Source organism: Cottoperca gobio, chromosome 21, assembly GCF_900634415.1.
Source record: "Cottoperca gobio chromosome 21, fCotGob3.1, whole genome shotgun sequence".
Taxonomy (NCBI): Eukaryota; Metazoa; Chordata; class Actinopteri; order Perciformes; family Bovichtidae; genus Cottoperca; species Cottoperca gobio.
The window spans coordinates 17,210,067-17,233,397 of record NC_041375.1 but is presented as its reverse complement, the minus strand read 5'-3'; the positions used below and the strand labels follow the sequence as shown (position 1 = coordinate 17,233,397).

Genomic DNA, 23,331 nt, shown 5'->3' with positions numbered 1-23,331 from the left:
TATGTGCAGGCACTATTCTGTATAACTTTTCTCGAGCTCCTGTATCTCCCTGGCACGTGGTCCATCATCAGCGTACAGCCGGCAACAGTGGCAGCAGTGATGGTAACGCATTCACATGGAGGACGATCGCCGTGGTCGAGGTGGATTTTACACGGCAACACTTTGCAGGACCTCTCAGTCAATATAATTTAACCCAATTGTTTTAAATGTGAAAAATGTAAAACGGCACACACAAACACTCATTCCTGTCATAAAGAGATTAACATGACACTTCTACACTGTAAAGGCTTTTAACAAAGTTGAATTTCCAATATGGTAGGAGAGGTTGTTGTTGTTGAGCGGATTGTTGTCATGTCCTCGCAGTGCCTGTAGTGGTGCTGTGAGGAGTCTGCTGTGGATCCAACAAAAATCCTCAGCAGCCTGCCTACTGCTTGTAATTTGCTCTGGATAGCCTATATTTTAATGCATCCTTATTTCAAGATATACCGAGCTCGATGAAGATCACTGTTATTATCCTGTCTTCAATATCGATGCACAAATAGCCTAGCCGATTCTAATAGACATTTCGGCCGTCTATCTGGAGCGAATACCTTACACAGCCCATACCAATTCAAGGTAAGCGAATTCGTCTAGGCCTCGCTCTCGATTTCTGAGTGTACCGTTTTGCGCAGGCTTCAAACGGCCAGGCGTTCAACTATAAGCCGCTGTGCTATCAAAGCTAATAGGCCTGTTATTAATGACTCGTTTATTTTGTAACTTGTGATCTGACTAAATGAGTCCGTGTCTAACGTAGAAGTGGGGAGTTATACAATCTTGACAGTCTCAAGTCCCCCAATGGGACACTATGTAACGATAATAGCTATAATTCATATCGATTACGGAGGCCTTCGGGTACAGGCCTTAAGCCTCGTATGTAGACCCTTTGTTTGAAAGTATTTGGCGATAAATGTATTATATTAATATATAAAAAAAATTCCACGGTTGGCGCCAATTATTGCTTGAAATGTATGATTACGCTTCCATTTTTACTTGATGAAACTAAACTGAAAATAGACATTTTTAGTGTTGCCATTTGCTGATGTTTCCGTTTCCTGGTTAGCTACCGCCTACTAATTTGTGTTTTTAGCTTTGATAGCTTGTTAGCTAACTAGCAAATTTGACTTTTTGTTTATCTAGTAAAATGTATTTCTGCCTGAATATGTATAACGTAGTATTTTATAGATTAGTATACGGGATTATGTTACATGTAGATACGTTTACACTCTTATAGCGTTAAATTTGACATCTGTCTATCGGCTCCAAGCTAATGTTGGCTAGCTCCCCAGGCTCCAATGATAGTTACGCTAGCTAACGTTAGTCACCGTCTGATGCCTGTCCGGCTCTCCGTGTCTAAAGTTAACATGAGACCAGGCGGATACAAATGACGCATACACAACCTGCCCTTATGTGTCCAACATGTCTGTCTGTCTGTCTGAACCCTAGCGATGGCATAACCTTCTTTAATGCACACAATTATAGTTAAATGTAGCAGCCAAGATACTGCTGAACCTGAGCAGCTAACGCTACAATATCGTTACAGTGTATTGGGACATAATCTACCCGAAGTATCCTGTTAGTTTTGATTGTTTATTGTGAAGCATTTACATAGAAATGCGTTCTTGTTGGATCTAAAAAGGCGTCTTTTTGATTGAGTTATTTGAATGTTCAGGTAGTTTTGTAAGGATGCCTACACACTTGCAGGTGACTTGTTTTCTAGCTTTTAAGTTCATGCAATATAGATTAGTGTGTATATATATATATATATATATATATATATATATATATATATAGATATAGATATATATTTATATATATATATATATAGATATAGATATAGATATAGATAGTATTATACAACCATCATAATGATCTTGTAAGTGCTAGCTTGAAGGATCATTGAATGGACTGCTGGATAAAATTACATATTCTCTGTTTACCAACTGTTTCTCAATGAGATATTTTGACACTTACAATGAGAAGGTGTGAAAGCCAATAGAACTCATAAGCAAAGTTTGTCTTGACTAAAGTGTTCTCAAATAAGTATTAATATGTCAGTATGTTGTTTTATTTTGCACAATATAGGGTCCGGTAATAGTAACTTACTTTTAACATGACACTGAAAATATTAACGGATCAAATATATTGTATAATTATGTGGCTTCCTGAATATTTACTCTCATTAAATATTAGCTAAGAGCTTGGGAAACAGCCACCTGTTGTAGAAGTGACTATTTCCCTGCCTCTTAACCCTGCATGTGCATGCATGGTTACCTCATCAGTATGAAGTTAGAGATATAACTCTTGGTTTTCCCTGACTTTATCCCATCAGCTGATGTTGTCAAGAACAAGAGTCACGTGATGTATGAAGGCAAACACATACACTTCTCAGAGGTGGACAATAAGCCGTTGTGCTCATACAGCCCAAAGCTCTGCAAGCAGCGCAGACTAAATGGCTATGCTTTCTGTATCCGGCACGTTCTGGAGGATAAGACCGCCCCCTTCAAGCAATGTGAATATGTGGCCAAGTACAACAGCCAGCGATGTACCAACCCCATCCCCAAGTCGGAGGACCGCAGGTGTGAATTGTCATGTTAATCAATTAAATACCACTACATGTGCATGTCTAGCGTATTATTCCACTATGCTGTGCAGAAAACTTGCTGTGCACAGTATGCTGAGGATGTGTTCTTGTTTTCCAGATACTGTAACAGCCACCTGCAGGTTCTGGGCTTTATCCCCAAGAAGGAACGGAAAAAGAAACATGATGCTTTGGAGGAAATGCGCTCACGGGCTCACCTGGAGTCAGTGGCTCTCAACATAACTGTGCCCTCTCTAGCTCTGAAAGTTCCCAATGGTCTAGATGAACTACCACCATCTCCTCCCTGTACACGCCTGTTACCCCTCCCTGACGGGGAACTCCTGGACCCTTTTGCCTTTTATGAGGATGACATAGATGGGGAGGAGGTGGGTACACCTCGGAAGGGCAGCGCCATCAAGAAAAAACTACAGAGTCGGCTGGTGCTCAACCAGAAACTCTGCCATGACACGGACCTCTTCCAGCCACATCCTGAGCACTTTAGTCCCTCCCCTGCCCCCCGTGTCCACCCCTCCTCACCGCTCAACACTCATCTCCCGCGGCAGCAGTCAGGTCTCCTCCAGCCGCCCCAGCACTCCAGCGTGACTTCCTTCATCTTCCCAGGACAGCAGCAGGGTTTATTATGCAATCCACCACCACCTCAGACGGTCAACTTTCTGCCTCCAGGGATGCCCGCTAATGCAGCACCCAGTCCAGTGCAACCTTCTGGGCCATCACTCAGCAGGAAAATGCCTTTCAATGCTACTCACTTGCCTGTCAGTTGCAAGGACAGTGGCAGTAACAATCTGCGGCACATGGTTGTCATGCGTCCTGCTGCCTTCTCACCTTCTGCCAGCTGCCTGGCCAGGTTGCAACATCTGGTGCAGCTCTGTGCCAAGACACACCAGGAGCATGGAGACCTCTTTCCTCATCTAGGTGCTTAATTTAAATTTACCACTCAGTTTTTTTTCCTTACGTATAAATTCATGTGCAGTTTTTAGGGACTGTGTAAAATAGTTCAGATATAGTGTAGCAATTGAGATTTGAGCCTGCCAAGTTAGATGAGCTGCTCTAACAAGTTCTCTTCCAGGACTGGACTGGTCAGAGGACAGTGCTGATGATGATGATGAAGAGGAGGCAGAGACATTTGTTCCTTTCCAGAGCTCTTGGAGACCACAGAATGGGTCGGTATCCTATTACTTACACTTACAGTGTAAACTATGACCTGACGCTTCTCGTCATGACTGCTATTAATTGTTTTCTAAATAGGTTGGAAGAAGACAGCGGTTCCTCACGGCGAACGCGGCTACTTAGGCTTTGCTCGTACCTCCAGGAGAAATACAAGCACATGTGCAGGCAGGAGAGGGCGAGCATCCGCCAAAAGAGATACCGCTATGTCTTTCGCAAAGCCTTGCTGCACGCTGCCAGTAACAACCCAGATTGTGCTGGTCAGCTGATCCAGGAGTTACGTGGTGCCTCTCGAAGCTCCTCAAGGTAATTTCTCACAAATGTCATCAATTTTGCTTATCTCACAGGACTAATATGAACCAGTCACAAACCCTACATCTCTCACCTGTGTTTTATATCAGTGCACATAACAAATGTGAAGTGTTGTCAGTGTTGTAGCTGGTCTATATGTTTCTACAGTGTGGCTCCAGGAAGGCAGCAGAGCACAGACACGGGGACCTGCACTGGCAGCACAAAGGGCCAGGCCTGCAGCAACAGGGCTCTGCCCTTCACTCGACACTGCTTTCAGCGTATCCTTTCCACCAAATCTCTTAATGGTACAGCTGGTTGCAACAAGTGCAGAAGAATGACTGTGATTCTGTTTTCTAATTTGAAAATGTGTTTTCTTTTTATCAGATTTTTCTTTTTTAATCGCATAATTTGATGTACAATATTCCTGTCTAGTGTTTTGTGTTGTTTCCTTTTATTGTTCACTGTAGACATCCTGTTGAATCGTTCCCAGCAGCTCTTTGCTAGTTGCACAGCCAAATTTGCAGATGGTCAGCAGTGCTCCATCCCTGTGTTTGATATCACACACCAGACTCCACTCTGTGAAGAGCATGCCAAAAAAATGGTGAGTTCAATATTCAAAAGACAATTTTAACTTTTTGGAAATGTTTTATTTTTGCAGAGAAGAAAAAGAAAAATAAGCCTATTTCCCCAAATGTTAAACTTTTCCTTTTTAGTGTTGTCTTCATTACATGTGAATGCTCTGTTTGATTTTGCATGGGCTATGTGACTCAATGCTCTCCCATACATAACACACAGGATAACTTCCTGCGAGGGGATGGTAACCGACGGGTGCAGCACCAGCAACAGCAACAGCGCAAGCCACGTAAAAAGACCAAACCACCGGCGCTCACCAAAAAACACAAGAAGAAGAGGAGGAGAGGACCGCGGAGGCCTCAGAAACCCATCCCTCCAGCGTTGCCACAGGGGAACCTGGGAATGCCTTCTACAAGCCTAGCAATGCCCTCACAGACCAGCATCAGGTCTGCTACACTTGTATCTCTACACTGTTGACTTAAAAATTTAGTGTGCAGAGCTCCAGTGTCAGGGAGAACACGGCTTGTTCACAGGCTCTCATGTCACTCGTGTATAATTCTTCTCTGCAGTAGCAATTTTTAGCAATTTGCTTTTGATTTTTTCACCAAGCATTTGTATTCTCATCTTTGTGACAGGAGCCCTTCAACTCCAGACCTGAGTACAGAGGAGCTTCCTGACGATATCACCAATGAAATGGCAGACATTCCAAATGACCTTGAGCTAAACCAGGAGGACTTCTCCGATGTGCTACCCAGACTACCTGATGACCTGCAGGACTTCGACTTGTTTGAAGGTTGTCATTCAGCTCATTCTTTTCATGTGTATGCTAACAAAGTCTGATCTTATGATGTGTTATGGAAGGAAAATAGCCCAAAACTCTTAAAATTGACCAGTCCAGCCGCAGTAGAAGTCCTGCATTCAGAAAACGTATTGGCATCAAAACATAATGAAAATGTCATAAGTAAAAGTACTCATGCAGAATAATATATATTACATTCTTAATATTGATGCATTAATGCGGCTGGGTAGCTTAATCTATAACAATACATCATCATTTATTTGTTGATTTATATTTTGTGCTAATAATCTATATCCACAAAGTAACTGAAGCTGTCAAATAAATTTAGTGGAATAAAAAGTATAATATTTATCTCTGAGATGTATCGAAGAAGTATAAAGTACCTCAAAATTGTTCTTAAGTAGTTTTGCTTTTCTGTACTGACATTTTGATAAATGGTGTGTGTGTGTGTGTGTGTGTGTGTGTGTGTGTGTGTGTGTGTGTGTGTGTGTGTGTGTGTGTGTGTGTGTGTGTGTGTGTGTGTGTGTGTGTGTGTGTGTGTGTAGGTAAGAATGGGGATTTATTGCCCACCACGGAGGAGGCTGAGGAGCTGGTGCGTGCACTGCAGGCTATGGGGTCCTACCCAGACTCTTTGGTGTGCCTGACCTCCATGGGAGACCTGGCTCCTTCTGAAGGAGTGGACCACCGAGCCATGGCGGTGTTCCCTGGTCCGGTCCAGCCGGGGGGAATGGGCGACCTGCTCAACAGCCGCATCCCTACAGAGAACTTCACCAGCCTCGAGCTGGAGGACAATCTACTGCAGTCTACTGGGGGTCACTTTCCCCCCTCGCCGCCATCTCAGCCCGCCAACCAGCCCCAGACGTCGTGCTCCAACCTGACCTCATCTTCTTCTGCAGTAGCCCCCTCCACCACCTCTCTGCTCACTCAGACCTCAATAACAGAACGAACGTTTCCCCGCACACACACATCCCATGTCCTGGCCAAGTCGGACGCCCCTACATCATCTCCCCAAGGCAGCCACTACAGCAGTGAGCACGTGCCATCCCCATACAGCGACCACATATCTTCTCCCCATGCCAGCTCCTTTCAGACAGACACCCCTCTACTGCTGGAAGTGCCCCTCAGCGGGGTACCCGGACCCCCGCGCTCATCATGGAACAATCTCCCTCTCCCCCTCACAGACCCCACGCAGTTTGGCACTCTCATAGGATCAGAAAGTCATCTCATATCCACCTCCCTGTCCACGCCCCCGGCCACCACACACTCTGTGACGCTGCAGCCCATGGCGGCGCTTTCGGCGATGCCCCAGAGTGGCTTGACGGGTTTAACAACTTCCCCTGCCCCCTCATCGTCACATGATCTTCTGACCTCCACAAAGTCCAAGCAGCAGCTCCCACAGTTCAGCGCGGCCTTTGGCCATCAATTGGCCTCCCACAGTGGCATCCCGAAAGACGTGCAGCCCAGCCACAGCTCCACAGCGCCCCCCGCTGGCTATTCCATAGTTAGTGCCACCGCTGCAAGTGCCAACAGCGCCACACCACCCTTCACGCAAAGTAAATGAGAGCAGTCGGCCGGCAGCGGCTGCAAGACGGCCTGTTGACTCACAGTCACTTACAATCCAGTCGACTGGCTGCTGACTAACCCCCCCTCTTCGTCTGCTATGTGTGCAATGTGGTGATAGTGCACTATTTGATAATGAATTTGCACAACCTCAGATTTTCCACACTATTTTCGTTCTTTTATTCTGTAGCCAGGCGGTCTCTGGGATTTTAAGTTGGTGTGAGTCCACTCGTTTGATGCCTTGTGGTTTCGTCAGCAAGGGGGTAACAGTCCGATTTTATGATGAATTGAACGGGTGAAAATTGGCGGAAGGACCTTTTTGGCAGAGATTATCTGTCACAGTGCTCAGAATTAATTGACGTAGAAGCCTCAATCAATGGTCGGTTTGTTTGCTTTGCCAGTTAGTCGTGTCTTTTTAAATGATCAACTGTACCCTGCCTTGCTCAGATAGCCATTGCATTTTTAATTTTCAACCCATTTCATACACTGCTTCTGTCACCCTCTGAAAAACAAAGAGTACAGGTTGTGATATTTGTGACCCATTATGTTTCAAGCTATTTAACTGTTATCATGATTATAGAATCTTACGGAGTCAGATTTCTCAGTCATATGAATTTACCAAAATACTTTTAAACATCAGTTTTTTTATTGTGTATACTGTATATGTGCTCATTTATTGGTTTGCTCAGACGTCAAAATCTCTGACCTCACCATTGGTTGTGGCACTCTGAGTGGCCTAGTAGACACTTGAAGGTAATTATAGTTTCTTAAAGCAATAAACACATTAACATAACTCAAGCATTGTAAGGTATTTTATTGGTCTCATTACATGTAGCTTCACTTGATGGATCAGGAATATATTTTGGCCTCTATAACTGTTGTAATGTTTTTATTTTACTGCAGTTTCACTCAGAATTAGAGCCTAGGGAGACCAGTGATCAGGTCAGCCTAACTTCTTCTCTCGGGTCATACCGAGTGAATTTTTAAGTCTAATATGAGTTTCAGTGTTAATGATGACGTAATACAGGGACTTTAAGTGTCTACTCTCAAAGGTGCTCTGTGGTCCACATATACAATGGTTATTAGTGACTTGCATGTCAGGACTCTAAGGAAACCTACTTTAATACATCAAGGCCAGAACACCCTGACAGGGCTACGGTAGGTGATTTTAAATGGTATAAATTGGTGTGTTGAGCAGTGTCTGTTTTATTCTAAAACTCCCATTATAAAAGTTTTAAGCGAAATGATGCAAACCCGGGGTCTGATTTTAATTTTAGAAAATGAGAACCACCTGAGGGCTGAGGGCCCCCCCTCCTGTCTGTTACCGACTCATACATCATGGCTTTTGATGGATAATATATTAGACATTTGACAGATTGTCAGACATTGTTGCGTATTAAGTATATAGAGTAGCAAGTCTCTATCTTGGGGTTCGTTGGTGAATTGAGTAGCAATGGATTGAAATTGTTATTTGCAATGTTTTCAGTGGAACCTGTGTCTTGTAGAATGAGTCTCGTTTTTAATGGCTATCAAAACGGTTGTACGTTGGAGGGATCAATGTTTGTATGCTGTCATTTAGTTTCTAAATAATATATCCTGTTGGAGAGTATTTTTGATAGCTATTAAACTCCAGGAAGAAGTCTTGAGATTTGCATGGTGCAGAAACCTTGTGTGTGAGAGCATTAATATAATATTATTGGATTATGGTCACTGGCTTGATTCTTGGTGGTCTGAAATTTAGGAATATATGCATCGCCATTTCATTTTGTGGAGAAAAACTGATCAACGTTACAGTTGTTGTTTTTTCAACATAGATTTGCACAGGAGTGGATGAGGCCGCTGGTGTTTCACATGTCCCGTGTCTGTCTTGCTTTTTATTTTTATTTTTTATATATAATGTTTTTGCTTGGACGCTCATTAAATGAACAGCTGCCATCATTACCAGACCCCCCCCCCCCTATGTCCAGCTGTGAGAAGGCCCAGTTCTGTCTCTCAGTTCCAAAGAGAAAACACATAATGAAGTGTAAACCTGTAGCTCCACCAGAGACAACTGGGCTTCTCAGTGACTGCAGTGTTGTAACTAAGTCATGAACACAGTGCCCCTAAAGGTTAAAAAAACAAAACAAAAAACTAGTTGGATGGAAATGTTTGCAAGGCATTACTGCTGTATCCACATAGCATGAGATTAGTCACCGCACCAGTTTACTCTCCCAAAAACCACATAGAACAAAATTAACAGGGCTCGTACTGTAGGCACATTTAACTGCTTGAATTCAGAGATGGCTGACAAATTCCTATACTCATTGAATGTACTGTATTACTGTTTTTAAAGATAGGATGAGCTAATCTAGTCACCTTTTGTTATTGGTCCTTGTTTAATTTGTCTAAGGTATTTTTTGTATACAAAGGTTTACATTTTTATGTATATTTTTCTTGTGTACAAATGATGTAATATGTGTACAAACACTGTATGTAATATCTGTATATAGTGTGAGAAATTTGATCTTTTGTTTTTGGATGTATAAATAAAACTTGCTGTGAGGTATTTGCTGACAGTTTGTGGAATTCTTTTTTTTTTTTTACTAGTAAGTTAAAAATACTTTCCACTAAACACGTGATGTCAGGTGTGTCCATGCGCGTGGAGATCAGATGTGACTGATATCACAGAAAATAGTTTGTTTAGGCATGACTCAAACAACGGCAAACCTATTCATCAAATTTGTAATTGATTTTTATTTTTTCCTTAATCATTTGACAACTTTCAATAAATCCAACAGCATTGTCCTGAATTAGCAAACATGTATACTGGACTATAAACTGTTAGCAAAGTCACAAAACGAAATGTACATTTCAAGTGATTGCTATCCAGTGTATACTGAAACTTTAACACATCACAGAACCAAACTTCACTCCCTCTATTACATAATACTGCTCTTTTGGGTTATAAAAATAGTTTAATAGAATATATGCCTACTTGTGCTAAGAAATTACTCCTGGTGATCACACTGCTTTATTGCCATACAACAACATACAAAAAGGGGGAAACATAAAATAAAACTGGTGTAATTGCAACACAAGTCGCCTTTTTAAGTACCATTTAAAAAAAAAAAAAAAAAAAGCAAAATAAATCTGAAAAGTGCAACATATTAAAGATAAGGAGTCATAATCGACCATGTAAAAAGGTGCAAATTTAATTTGTCTCCGTTTTGGATGGAGGACTTCCATGGCACATTTCACATGAGAAGTTTGAATTGAGAGCGGAGTCATTGTTCATAGAAGAGCAGAAAACAGAAACGGAGTGAAAATAGAAATCATTGAGTCTGGTACCTTTACTTGATTAACCAATCTTTACTTTGAACAATACATTTGGACTTTTACTCATTAAAACTGTGAAAAACATGTCATGTATTTTGAGAGAAAAGTTCCATTTAACTTACAATATAAGGAGTTAAAAGAATAATTTGACATAATGGGAGATCCGCTCATCAGCTCTGGCGGAAGGTTTGGGGAAATATGAAGCTAAAGCTAGCATAGCAACAAATCTGTTTTTATTCTGTCGCTTGGTAATCAGCAGAGACAGGAAGTCTCTGGTCCAAGCCAAGAAATAGTGCGGATTTTGTGGACAGAGCCGGGCTACTAAGTGTTAACTAAGCGAACCGGCATAGCCGCATATTTAACAGACAAATAGAAAGCAAATAACCGTATTTCCCAAATGTTGAACTTTCTCTTTAACTTGCCCTGTTTTCTGTGGTACCGTGTATTGCCCATTGCAGAAACAATATATCATCTGACTTCATAAGAATTATGAAAATTCCTCTAGTCTGATAATACAAAAAAAAGGAGACAATTTGTTCACACATGTGTCATACTGGCCAGGAATGAAATAAATTATTTTTGATCTTTTATCATTTGTCTTTTAAAAGTATTGCTGCATATGCATTTCAATACCAGAGGAGGCGGGAGGGGGGGGGAAGAAAAAAGACAACAAAAGCATTGAATCTAACATTTTAAAGCTGATACTATTCACCCCATTCATCACAAATACTCTAAGGCTGATTCGACTCTGTTTAGGAGGACTCAACATTCCTCCAGTCCTGCAGCAGTATGCTACAACGCATACTGGTCAGGCCAACCAATAGGCTTTTATACTGTTATACTATCATGCACATTCCTTTTAAACTACCGTCACAAGTAGTCGCAGTGCCGCTGGTCTCTGAACACCTTGTGGCTTCTTGTTAATATGTACATCTGAGAGCCATATTATCTACTATGCGAGAAGTCTTTGTCTATATGCATTTACTGTACAACTGAAAAACCTTTCAGAAGTCCAAATGGAAAGATACAGCCAGGCAAATATTACACTGCATGACCAATTCTAGAGTCCAAGCTGTGAGACTTCAGGTGGACTTTTTTTTTGTCCCAGTTAGCATACCTGCAAAATACTCTAAGTCTCGTGCTACTGTTTTATGGCTACTTTGTTTATAGTCAAAAAGGCATTTATACTTGAAGTGCAATTAAAGCTGTAGGTACGCTGAGGAGATAGATAGTACCACTGCAGCTCCTAGGAAGACTAACAGAGTCTGCTGATTTATAAACTAGATGATGGCATTGCCCAGTTAATGGAATGAATGGACAAAACCTCAGTTTATCTAACCAGTCAAAAACACACAGCAAAAAAAGAAGGGTGAGGCAAAGTCCAACAAACCAACACAACTCGAGGCCTTGTGGAATCGGGGCTGGCAACAGAGCATCCAGTGTTTCGAACTGGTGGGGGCTTCATGGATCCAGCCTTTTGTTTTTTACATTCTCCAACATTATTAAAGCCACAGCATCGAGCGTGAAACCAAAAAGTTAAAGAGAATTAAGAAATGTATAATAAATCAATAGTAAAACATGATAAGAGGGCAGACATTTTTCATTCACTGGGTGAGTATTTGAAAAGTTTTACAACTGGAGAAATCAAAGACCGATATACAAAAGAACAAGTAGAAAGGCAAGGCAATCTCATGTATGGCCATTTTAGTCTCTCAAAATATTTACCTCACAACCATTATCTACAGTTTGCATTTGGCCATTTGTACACAGTGGCTCCATTAGAAACGCTCCATAATTTTTTCATGAATCTGTAGAAATTAGCTTATTTACAAGACTGTACAACCACCCTAGAGCTCTTTCAGTCTCCCAGAGGAACCAATCCACTTAAAGCAGGATACCTGAGTTTTCAATAGAATGCTTCAACCCACTCGTCATTCTTCACCGCACATTTCACAGGGTATCTCGCACAGCCACACACACATGCACACAATTAATTAAGCAAGGTACTTTCTCCAAAAGGATACAGAGTGTAAACCTTTGAGAAAAAAGCCACACACACTCACCAAAACCAATAACTCAAGAGTCCTTGCAGAAAGATAGCTGACTCAATCATTAAAAATAAAAACAGTTGTGAAGGAGGTATTGAGAGGGGACATCTTACAGCAGGTGGCAGTCGTGGAAGCAGCAGAGTGGCTGGCCACTGACTGTCCTTAATAGGAACCCTCTGGTGGTGTGCTAGCGTATAAACAGACATTAAGTAGGCCAAGATTTGCTTCAGGCAAATGAGTGATGGAGACCTTCCTGGGAGACTTCATTCAGGCTGTAGAGGTCAGAGAAAAGGTCTGACTGCTGCCACCAGGGTGGACATTTAGAGCAGAGCTGGATGCAGCTCCTTTCAGTGACTGGCAGCTGCCTGTGGCACAGAAAACCTGACAAACATCAGGAAACAATGTTAATATTTACTTTGTGAACAGGCCTCTGGTTAAAAGGTCTCGAGTCACAGTAGTGAACTTAATGTTCATTACTAGGGCTGTGTATTGGCAATATTCTGGCGATACGCATCTCGATACAGGGATTACGATTCAATACGTTAGAATATTCTGCAATACTGTAACTTTCAAACATCAATAGTGTTTTTAAAAATCAATAGTTTCACAAAACATAATATCGTGATACTCAAGTGTATTGATATTTTCTTACACCCCTATTGCACATCAGAAAACTTAATGGATGGATGACAAATGGATAGCCACTTTACTACGTCTATATGCTGTATCCTTAACTTCTCTGTGGAAATAAAGGATACAGCATCGCAACTGATGCCCTTAATGATCCCAGTACATTGGAACACATACCTTCATCACATTCAGGAAGTGAATATTCCATCTCATGAGACTTTCACGTGAATTTACTTGAAGAATATAGTGAGAAGTGATAATGAGAACTCTGATTACCTCTGAAGTCTCTGCACTAGTTCAGCTACAAGGGAGTCACAGATCCCTGGGTGCGTTTCTTCTGCCAGGAAAATGGCCTCCCGCAGCGCCTCTGCAGCCTCCGGCTTGCCATTACGTGTCTCTCCCTTTTCTTTCAACTGCAACAATGACATCTTTTAGATAACAGTACAATGTGAACTTCCTAAATATTTCATTTATAGAGCCGTCTCTTGACTTGAGGTAACTTGTTAATGCCTTTACCTCAGTAAACAATGGAGAAAAAATTGTTTCCAAGCTTTGTGACAAAGGCCTCTTTGAACTCTCCTGCACCTGGAAAAAAAAAGTGATGATTTTAATGTTAAAAAGGGAAATCTGGAAGACTTGCTCAACAACAAATGTATTACTTTATTCCTCTACCACGGCGTATGGTCTCACCTGTTTCTGTTCGAGCTCAGCAGCCTGTGCTGCCCCGTTCTGAAACTTTCTGAGGTCCTTCTCCCTGATGGTGTTGAAGATCCAGTCATCATTGCCAGCGTCATCTCCTCCAGAGGCCTGGCCATTTGCCTCTCTACAGTGACACAGGATTTTTAGGACCATCATTAGTGTGCTATTAAAGTGGCAAGATTTTGCCTCAGAGTACACGTTTGCCATTAACTGGATGGTGATGGGGGCAGAACACTTACTCGTCAGAGTCATCTGAGCTGGATGCTTCCCGGGACTGCTCTGACTTCCACCTCTTGTATCTGTCAATCAGCTCTGCAAGATAGGACGTCTTTTTGGCATGCCTTACAATATACTTATGTTTTAACAGCTCTTTGGCAGTTGGCCTCTAAGGAAAACACACAAAAAACAAAACTTAGCGGTTAATATTAAAAGAATACTGTGCACTATTACTCGTAACAGTATGAACAGTAAGAGTCCTTTACACTTACAAAGCTAGGCTCCTTATTTAAACAGGCTTCAATAAATTCTTTCAGTGGTTTGCTGTAGTTTCCTTCCAGTGTTGGGGGATTGTTCTTTGGGATGAGGAACAAGACCTTCATAGGATGAAGCTCAGAGTGCGGCGGCTCTCCTTTAGCCAGTTCTATTGCCGTTATTCCTAAAGACCAGATGTCGGCCTAGAATACGAAGACATTTGGGACGGAAAAGATCATCTTAATAAAGCAGCAGAATCTGACGCATTGGTCCACAAATACACACATTGACAAAATGCTCTGTGACATGACCTTTAAACTGGCTGACATTATCAGCATGGGTGTATTTGAGGAAGTCCTGCAAACTGTAGACTGTGACATAGTGCTGCTGTTGAAGAGCCTCACTGACTCATGTTGTGGTTATTCCAAAAATATGCATTTGGTCATTTCTAGTCTAGAAAACCAGCACACAGCATCAACAGAGCAAGGACAAAATGTACAAATCATTTAGAGAGCCGTTTCACACAGATCTTTTTTTCTTTGGACAATGTTCTTCACCACTATTTTATTTGTTAGATTCAGTTTTACATATTCTGTCACATGTGGTCACTTTCTGTTTTTCTATCTTGTTCAACACAGGAAGTCTGTTACATGTTTTCATCAGCAACATTAAATTTCCATCTTTTTACAGAGACATCAAAAAGGTTTGACACGTCGCTGGGTTGATCTGATTGATATAAACTCTATAAACCTTTTAATAAGCCCGATATATTTTCCTTCATGCTCTCACTGTGCCCTCCCTCTTTCTTGCACTGGTGTGGCTCGACTCACCGCTGGCCACAAGTCGACTAGTCCAATAGAAAAACTCCCACAACTCCAGATGTTCAGTCCAACACAGCTGACGTGTTAAACCTACAATAAGCTTTTGTGATCCAGCGGTCAAACTCATGTGTCTTGCAATGGTACATGTGCAGTAAAGTTTACTTCCTGTTATGCTACAAAATGACCTTTAGCAATGTGTTGTCAATTAAAGCCTAATTGACAACAAACTAAAACTATAGATTTCTTTGAGAGTCTGCTTTCCATCACTAAACTATAATAATAATAATATCATATATATATATATATATATATATATATATATATATATATATATATATATATATATATATATATATATATATATATATAAAAAATTCTGACCTTTGAGTCGTAGGCAGATTGCTTTATGACTTCAGGTGCCATCCAGAAAGGAGTACCAACAAATGTGTTTCTTTTTATCTGGGTGTCTGTCAGCTGGCCCGCCACTCCGAAGTCAGCCAGCTTCACTTCGCCTTGTTCCGACAGCAACACGTTGGCAGCTGAAAGCAAAGCAAGAGGACAAACATGTAACTTTCTGTGCTTAAATGAACATTCAGTATATGAAAAGCTACAGACAATGCTATGTCTCAACCACTTAGGTAATATGATTGAACTCTGACCAGTTGACCCTCACACACATTTCTAAAGAAACATTATATACAGCTCCTGTTTGCATTGCTCTCTCCACACCAACATGCCGGCTCCAGTACTATGAATGTCTGAACAAAGGATAGAGATTACACATCTCAACAGAATTTACATTCAAGTGTAAAATGCGACAGATTAAAGTATTCCGACTTGTCTTTGGGTCTGATTACAGACAGCACTCAGCAGCTGGTGATGCCTCTGCTAATACACATTAAAGCCTCACTTCAGCATTTTTAAACAAAACTATTGAGAAAATGTTTCCAAGATTAAACCATTCACCAAACTATTGTTCAAACAAGGCACCAGTCTTACCTTTGATATCTCTGTGGATTTTCTTTTCAGAGTGCAGATACTCGAGACCTTTCAGGATCTCTCTCAGAATTGTGGCAATCTGCGTTTCATCCAGGGCACCGGGTTCCAACTACAAAAGAAACGGAGACATTAGAGGAGACAGGGGACTTTGGGCCTAACTTTGAAAGATGGATGGCACAGATTGTACACATCAGATAACTGTCAAAATGGCCTGCAAATCAAATACAATCATCTTCAAATAGGTCATTTATTTCATTTTGCTATAGACTTACCAAATCCAGGGCTGATCCTCCACCCAAATACTCCATAATAATCCATAATTTTGTACCCTGCAAAATAAACCACGTATTCAGTCAGATAGTGTCAGACAGAAGTTGCATTAGTTATTACAAACAGAGTTGATAAATACTATGTCCACTTCAATTAAATAAAACAATTTAAATCAAATTCTACCTGGGCCTCTTTGTGCCTAGTAGATATAATATGTACAGTGGAGCGATTGTATTGTAAATAGATGAAATTGCATTGATTTAGGCAAGTGGTCAGAATCATGTACCGTGTGTTCAGTCATAATATGACAAAACTGAAAGGGTCATTTCCCAATTAATATGCGATTATTACTGACATAATTATCAGTTCATCGCCGGACACTAGCGCTATTAATACTAAAATATTCAATTACATTTTAAACAAGCTGTTTTTTTTCTGACCAATGACGACAGCTACTTCTCTAAAACCTACAAATAAAAACAATCAGAGCTGTTAAATCCTCTAAAAAGTCATTTTCATGAGGCTATACAGATCACATTATTAATAGATAATGTGATTCAAATCTTAAGAACAGGAACTAATATAGCAAGCTGCTTCAAGTAGGCAGAGCCTTGGTACGTCCACTCCTCTACAGACTTCAGTTGGACTGAATCTTGTGCTCGTCTAACACACCAAAAACATCTCGGCTGTCTGATTCAGATGTGCTCAGAACACTTGGGCAACAGCCGCTTCCTGCACAAGTGCAATGTTTTCATGTGAATAAACAACATCTGTGAAGGCAGTTCAGTCAGTCACGCGTTACAACTCCAGACTTGTCGATGTGTCATCTAGGCTCGTAAATTGAGATTTCCAGGTGCACACAGAATTACTTAGGATGACAATTTACTCAGACTCCTGCGTCTCTACGTTTTGGAACTACAGTTTCCATAATGCTTTGGGGGATGTAACCAGGGAATATTACGTTGCCATGGGTTCCATGCTGTGGGCCCCAACTTGAGGCCCCCCTTTTTAAAAACTATATTTGTTTACATTTTGCCTGAATTAGCTATTAGCTGTTCCTGTTTACTATGTACCCAACTATCACTTATTACTTTGGATTACTTTGATCCTGAAAACAAAGAATCATAGAAACGTGATGAAGTTTAGGAAAGTTCTGGAGTTGAAAGGATCGTCTTATTTCTGTGATTCCTAAGCGGCTTTAGGACCAGAAAAGAAAAGCTTTAACTAAAACCGAAAAAAGAAGAAAGAAAAAAAGAACGCCCTGTACTGGCGACAATCCTTGATTCTCTTAAGCGATGTCTAGTAAGGGCAGTCTGTAAGACATGTAAATACATACATATATACACATGCATATAAACACACAAAAACAATGCTTATATGAACACAAATAAGCCTTAATTCTCTCCTTCAGGCAGCAGCATAACTTGAGCTAATGGACCACCACTTACTGCTGTTAAGTACCATAGTACTGTAAATGCTGTGAGAGGCACTCACAAGCCGGACTACAGGAGATTTGAAATCCTAAACGATTTTGAAATCGGTTGCATCACGCACATGAGAAGTAACTTCATGGAAGTTCTTCTCTATAATCTCAAACATGCCACCGCTACAAGATTTGAAAAATAATGGCCGAACACACACTACGTGATATTATTAATATTATCGTGCCAGAGGGAGATCTGCAATATCTCAAGGGGAAGCAGATGTAAACAAACTGACAGCTGACACGGTGCAATATGTTGCTGTAGTAATCATTTACAGCGAGAAAAAACTAAAGGCAGGAGTCTAAACGAATCTGGATGAGAAAATGTTTGGGGAGATGCAGTCAACACAGAGCGTCTGTTCTTCAGCAAGAACTGAACCTGAGGTTTTAACTGTCCGTTTTAATATCCGTCAACAGTAGTATGCCCGCTAACGTTAGCTTCAAGGGCTCAAATGTTTACTGCTGCATTGCAACACCGTCAGCTGTTCTGGCTCTTCTCTCTCATTGGCTATTGTGGTCGTGGCCTGAAAGTACCAACATAGTCATCCAGATTTAGCCTCCTAAATATTAAACATGTTTGAAATGAAATCGCGGCTGCCGATTGTCCCAATAAGTCTGAGAACGCTTAAGACTGGATCTGTTAACCGCTCAAATCTGGGAGGTGAAACCGGCAAAAAGCACCATCGGATGTAGCGTGACTGAAAATATACTCAAACTACAAGAGATGTTGACGGAGTTTACATTCATATTAACTTCGCCAAATCTGTACCCCTATCACTGTTATGCTGCACGTTTCTATGTATAGGCCTACCAAGGGCTATAATTCATACCCTATTCACCTAAGATTTAATATTGAGGCTGAAAGTGAACCTCACTGTTATCATTTTATTTAAAATCCCCAAATCTACTGGAGTGCAGTGCAAAAAGAATAAAACATATGCCAGTGTCCAAATACTTACAGATTGCACTGTTAAAAGCCCTGAAGCTATATACTACAGCAATGTTGGCCTAGTTTGGGTTGTTCAACAGCAATCTGTGCAATATTACACAGGAAATACTTGTTCCATTGTCCATGTGCATTATTTATTGACCTATATTGGACACACTTGCTTTAGAGAACACACTACTGACATACATGCATATTGTCGAGTATGAACGATGACACATTGACAATGATATACTTCCAGAGGTTTAATCTTACCTTTAGGTAGGATCCATAATACTTGGTGATAAAGGGACTGTCGCACTGGCTGAGAACGGTGATTTCCTGTTGAATGTCTTCGATTTCATCCTCCGCTTCTTCCAGGTCAATAATTTTAATGGCCACGACTTTCTGAGTCCGACTGTCGATGCCCTTAAAAACTTCGCCAAAAGAGCCTTTTCCTATTCTGTCCATCTTGGTGAAATACTCTTCTGGATCAGCTCTGAAATTCTGTGTGACAGAGATAAGGATGGGGGAGGGGGGGGGGAAGAGAACAGAAAGTATTTTTAAGTAACATAGAAAAACATGTTTAACAGAAAGGCACAGGCGGTAAAATGACAAGTATTCAATATACTTTTAACCTGGCAGCAACTGAGTGAACATTCAGGCATTATCTTATGAAAACAGACAAACACACACATTAATGGTATTTTATGACAAGCATACACACAGACATTCAATAATAAGTCACACAGACTCCTTATCCATTATTCCTATTTTCAAATTCTATTTGACCTAAAACATGCTTGACGATTGAATAGATTAGCATTAAAGGGGTACTCCACCTTTTTGGTTACAACAGACACCAGAGAAAAAGATATCCTGACTTTTAGTCTCTTGTATGGGTCAAGCTAAAAAAAAACTAAGCTGGATCAGTCTGGTTCCTTTCCACAATGCAACCAAAACAACCTTTTTCTTTGACCCTCCCTGCCTGGTAAATGTTACCGTCTTTAACCTCAACTCCGTTAGTTTATAATGTAGGCTTTCCGTCATAAATGTGTAGTTCTCACATTGCAGAACACTACTCCAGATGCACAGAAAACATTACACCATGAATAGTAAACTGATCTTTATGAGTAAAATCAGTAGGGAAGAAAAAAAGCCTGCCTCACAGATAAAAAAAATAAAAATAGTTTCCTTCAGTATTTGCGGTGAGAAGGGTGTCAATCTGGAACTGGTGTGGCAGGAGAGTTTTGACAAAGTCTCTTCATTCCAGCATTAACAAAATGTGAATGTCAGTCAAACCTCAACACCAGGCTGCTAGTTTCATTTGAGACACTTCACGGTTCGCAATACAGTACGTTTACTAAAATGTCACATGGACCACCAGCGTGGGATAAATTAAACAAGAAAAATGTGTTTAATGATCAGGTTTAGTAAAACCAATACTGATCAATTGGAATTGACAAGGAAGTAACATCCCTACTTTTCTGCACACAGCTCAGCTGCTGAGGCTGGATGTTATGTCCTCTGCTGTCTTTCTAGAATCATCAGGAGTTGTGTACTAAGAAAAAACACCCCAAAAGCCAGAACAGATTATTTTATCAATTCCTCTGGAACTCAAGCTATGTGTGGAATTCAAGACCAAAAATCACAACAGCAGCACATAACTTAAAACTAATCCAAGACTTTCATTTCATCCTTTGTTGACAAAGTAAATTGTGTGGCTGCGATTAACACTTAAAATCAAGAGAAAACGTGAAACAGACGCAATTTAGCTTAATGACCTCCACCACAAAGGACAACCATTAACTGCAGGACTACAGCCCAACTTATAGACTGCACTAAATTGCTTGTTTCCCTATGGAGTACCAGGGAGGAAATAATGGTCTTCGAGTTGGCCAGTTCAATTTCCCTTCATGCACAGCAATCATTAGCCTAAACCGTTGAATAGTGTTTGCATTGCCATCATTTCCATGACAAATATAATCCAAAAATAAAGCCATCCTGAAAAAAAGTAGAATTTTTATTAATGCATGCAACTGTATATTATGAAGAATATCTGAAAAAGTGTATATACACACACACAACAAATCGTATTTTTGCAGTAGCTTTATTAATAAAGAACTAAATCAATTAAGCTCAATTCTTAATTTGCCAGGTAACCCAGCCCTAAAACCATGATCTGTTGGCTGACACAGCATATTGTTTTACAGCCCCCCAGAGAACAGTTTCCTGTAAAAGTGCTAATGGTGGTCCAACCTATATGGAAGGGGGAGATGAGCAGCTGCACTTTGAAAAATTGGCAAAGAGGTGGCTGCTGAATTTGATAGCAAAGAGACTTTACAACAAAGACAAAGAGACACAGCGGCGCAGAATAAAGCAGAGTAGAAACAACACAACCAAAATACTATCATAACACTAGTGTGGTCAGTCATCCAGGTGAAAATTATAATGTCGAGTCTGACCTCTGTAAAAACAATGGGAAAAACAACAAGGGCACTGCGACCACAGACATGATGGGAATGTACTTGCCATATCCACAGTCAGCAAGTTTACTGCGACAACTAAAGCTGCCTGAACCTCGCTCTAAAAGCATGCGTTTGATGCTCCCCCATCTGCACCACACAACTGTGTAGTCTAGTGTCATCCACGCACCACACCCTCAGGGTTGCCAGCCTCCTAAATGCTCAACAAAGTAACCTGTGGGCTCAGGTCTGTTTTTTTACCCTCTGAACCTGTGTTTGTCTGTGCATGTGCTAATAAAGCGTTCATAATTTAAGAGAAAGAGTAGTATTGTGTGCAATCAATGGAATAATCATGCATGTGACTTGTTGTGTCACCATCATTGGTGCAATTATTAGCCACTTCATTGATAAGTACATCAATTATTAAATGACAACTATTTTAAAATTACTTAAATCAATCATTTAATTAGTTTACTGTGCAAAAAGGCCAAAACTGGTTTTAGCTTCTCAAATCTGAAGGCAGGCTGCTTTTCTCTTCATTTATATCATTGTAAACTAAATATCTTCAGGTTCTTAACTGTTGGACGGAAGAAAACAAATGTATAGACATCAATTTAGGTGACATTGCAACAAACAAATATTTGATAGAGCAACAAAATCCTTGCCAGATTAATCAATAATGAAGAGTCAAAACCAATAGGTGTGATATTTAGACTGCTCTGTTTAGAGTACAGATGACGAGCAGGGCTCATGACATGACTGAAAAAAGTAAATACACAGATAAAGTACTACATGTAAAGCATTAGTTTTTAAAATGATTAGAGCTGAAACGGTTAGTCAATTGATCGATTAGTTGATCACAGATAAAGAGGGCAACTATTTTGATAATTGTTTATAATTTTTAAAACTAAAATACCTTCTTAAACGTGAGAATTTGATTTATTTGGCAATAAACTGAATATCTAGTGTTGAACTGTTGGTTAAAAATACAACAGGCCTGGACTTGGACTTAATAGCTGGAGACGTGAATTTGTGCTTTAATTGTAATGTCCATTTTAGTCAATAGTGGATACTGTTTATAAATTAGAAATAAACTCGGCCAGAATAAATTGTATATCTGGGGTTTGATGGGGTAATTCAGTAGACTTTAGACGAGAGATAGAACAAGATATCAGCCTTCTTATCACACACGGGCATAATGGACTTTGACATAAAGGTGCATTTATCATTGGAAAGACAGGGCGACAGTGTTAATCGTGATAACGATGCAGTGTTCCTGTTGATAAAGTTATTTACAGGCATCGAGTTGAACTTCCGTGAAGTAAAAAGCCGGGTGGCTATAAACCAAATGAACTTGACTCCGAAAGTTAGCTAATGATATAAATGCATTTTATTTACCTGAATCCCCGGCAGCCCACTCTGAATAGGGGAAAGAGCCATGGCGTCAGATCAGCAAAGATGACACCTTTCCTCGTCTTTTTCTGCTTTCCTTATCAGACGTGTAACGTTAGTTTCCTGATCGACCCTTTGTATGGATGTGCTGCAAACTCTGTTAAGGGTAGTTAATGTATCAAACGGAGAGGTCGCTTGATAAAAAAAATCAGCTTGACTTGTCGGCTTGTACTTCGAGCTGCCTTCTCCTCACTCGCCTTCCGCAGTTAGCGAACGTTAGCTATGCTAGCTGCTTTAGCAGCTAGTTAGCAAACAGTTAGCTGAATAATTATATCTCTGTAGACCAGTGCGGTCCCTCGACACGTGCTTGACAGTTTCCCGATGATAAGATTGAGGCCTGTTTTAAAAAAAAGTCGTACAAGGTACACAAGTGCACACTATTTTATAGTTGTATCGCTTGTTGTTCTATTCTCTCATCACTTTTCTGTGTCGCCCAGCGCCATCTTGGTTAATGTCATTTTCATTTTCTGAAGGACCAATCAGAGTAGACGGTGCATTAAGTCGTCATTCGTTAATCAACAAGCGTCACAGAGCAGGAAGGACGTTTTTATGAATGCCTGTGTATTCAATTATTTTGGTTAGATATAGAATATTTTTAAAGATGTTTAATTATTCATTTAGTAGAGAAATATATCATTTTATGATAAGAATGATATTGATTTTAAAACACTTTGAACCTCATTATTTGATATGGAAAATATGATATTACACAAATTTAAATTGACTCA

General features: G+C 40.5%; 2 protein-coding genes across 3 annotated transcripts; one reads left to right on the top strand and one right to left on the bottom strand.

The window, feature by feature from the left end:
- The first annotated feature begins 73 nt into the window (after positions 1–73).
- On the top strand, positions 74–9,570 carry ino80da (INO80 complex subunit Da). 2 transcript variants are annotated; one of them, XM_029458909.1, is made up of 10 exons: positions 74–140; positions 2,369–2,615; positions 2,739–3,550; positions 3,705–3,798; positions 3,884–4,108; positions 4,262–4,371; positions 4,561–4,694; positions 4,889–5,112; positions 5,302–5,459; positions 6,011–9,570. In XM_029458909.1, the coding sequence occupies exons 1-10, from the start codon at positions 116–118 to the stop codon at positions 7,024–7,026; spliced, it is 3,045 nt and encodes a 1,014-aa protein (XP_029314769.1). In that variant the 5' UTR covers positions 74–115; the 3' UTR covers positions 7,027–9,570. The 2 variants fall into 2 exon arrangements, with proteins under 2 accessions (XP_029314769.1, XP_029314770.1); XM_029458910.1 differs by lacking the exon at positions 74–140 and adding an exon at positions 214–615.
- Positions 9,571–9,734: 164 nt separating this feature from the next.
- stk24a (serine/threonine kinase 24a (STE20 homolog, yeast)) lies at positions 9,735–23,083 on the bottom strand. The gene is made up of 11 exons (XM_029458913.1): positions 22,550–23,083; positions 18,963–19,193; positions 16,281–16,337; positions 16,009–16,117; positions 15,391–15,548; positions 14,206–14,391; positions 13,957–14,102; positions 13,709–13,841; positions 13,535–13,603; positions 13,295–13,431; positions 9,735–12,769 (listed from the first exon to the last, which is right to left on the bottom strand). Exons 1-11 carry the CDS (start codon positions 22,589–22,591, stop codon positions 12,736–12,738), a joined length of 1,302 nt encoding a protein of 433 aa, XP_029314773.1. The 5' UTR covers positions 22,592–23,083; the 3' UTR covers positions 9,735–12,735.
- Between the last annotated feature and the right edge of the window lie 248 nt (positions 23,084–23,331).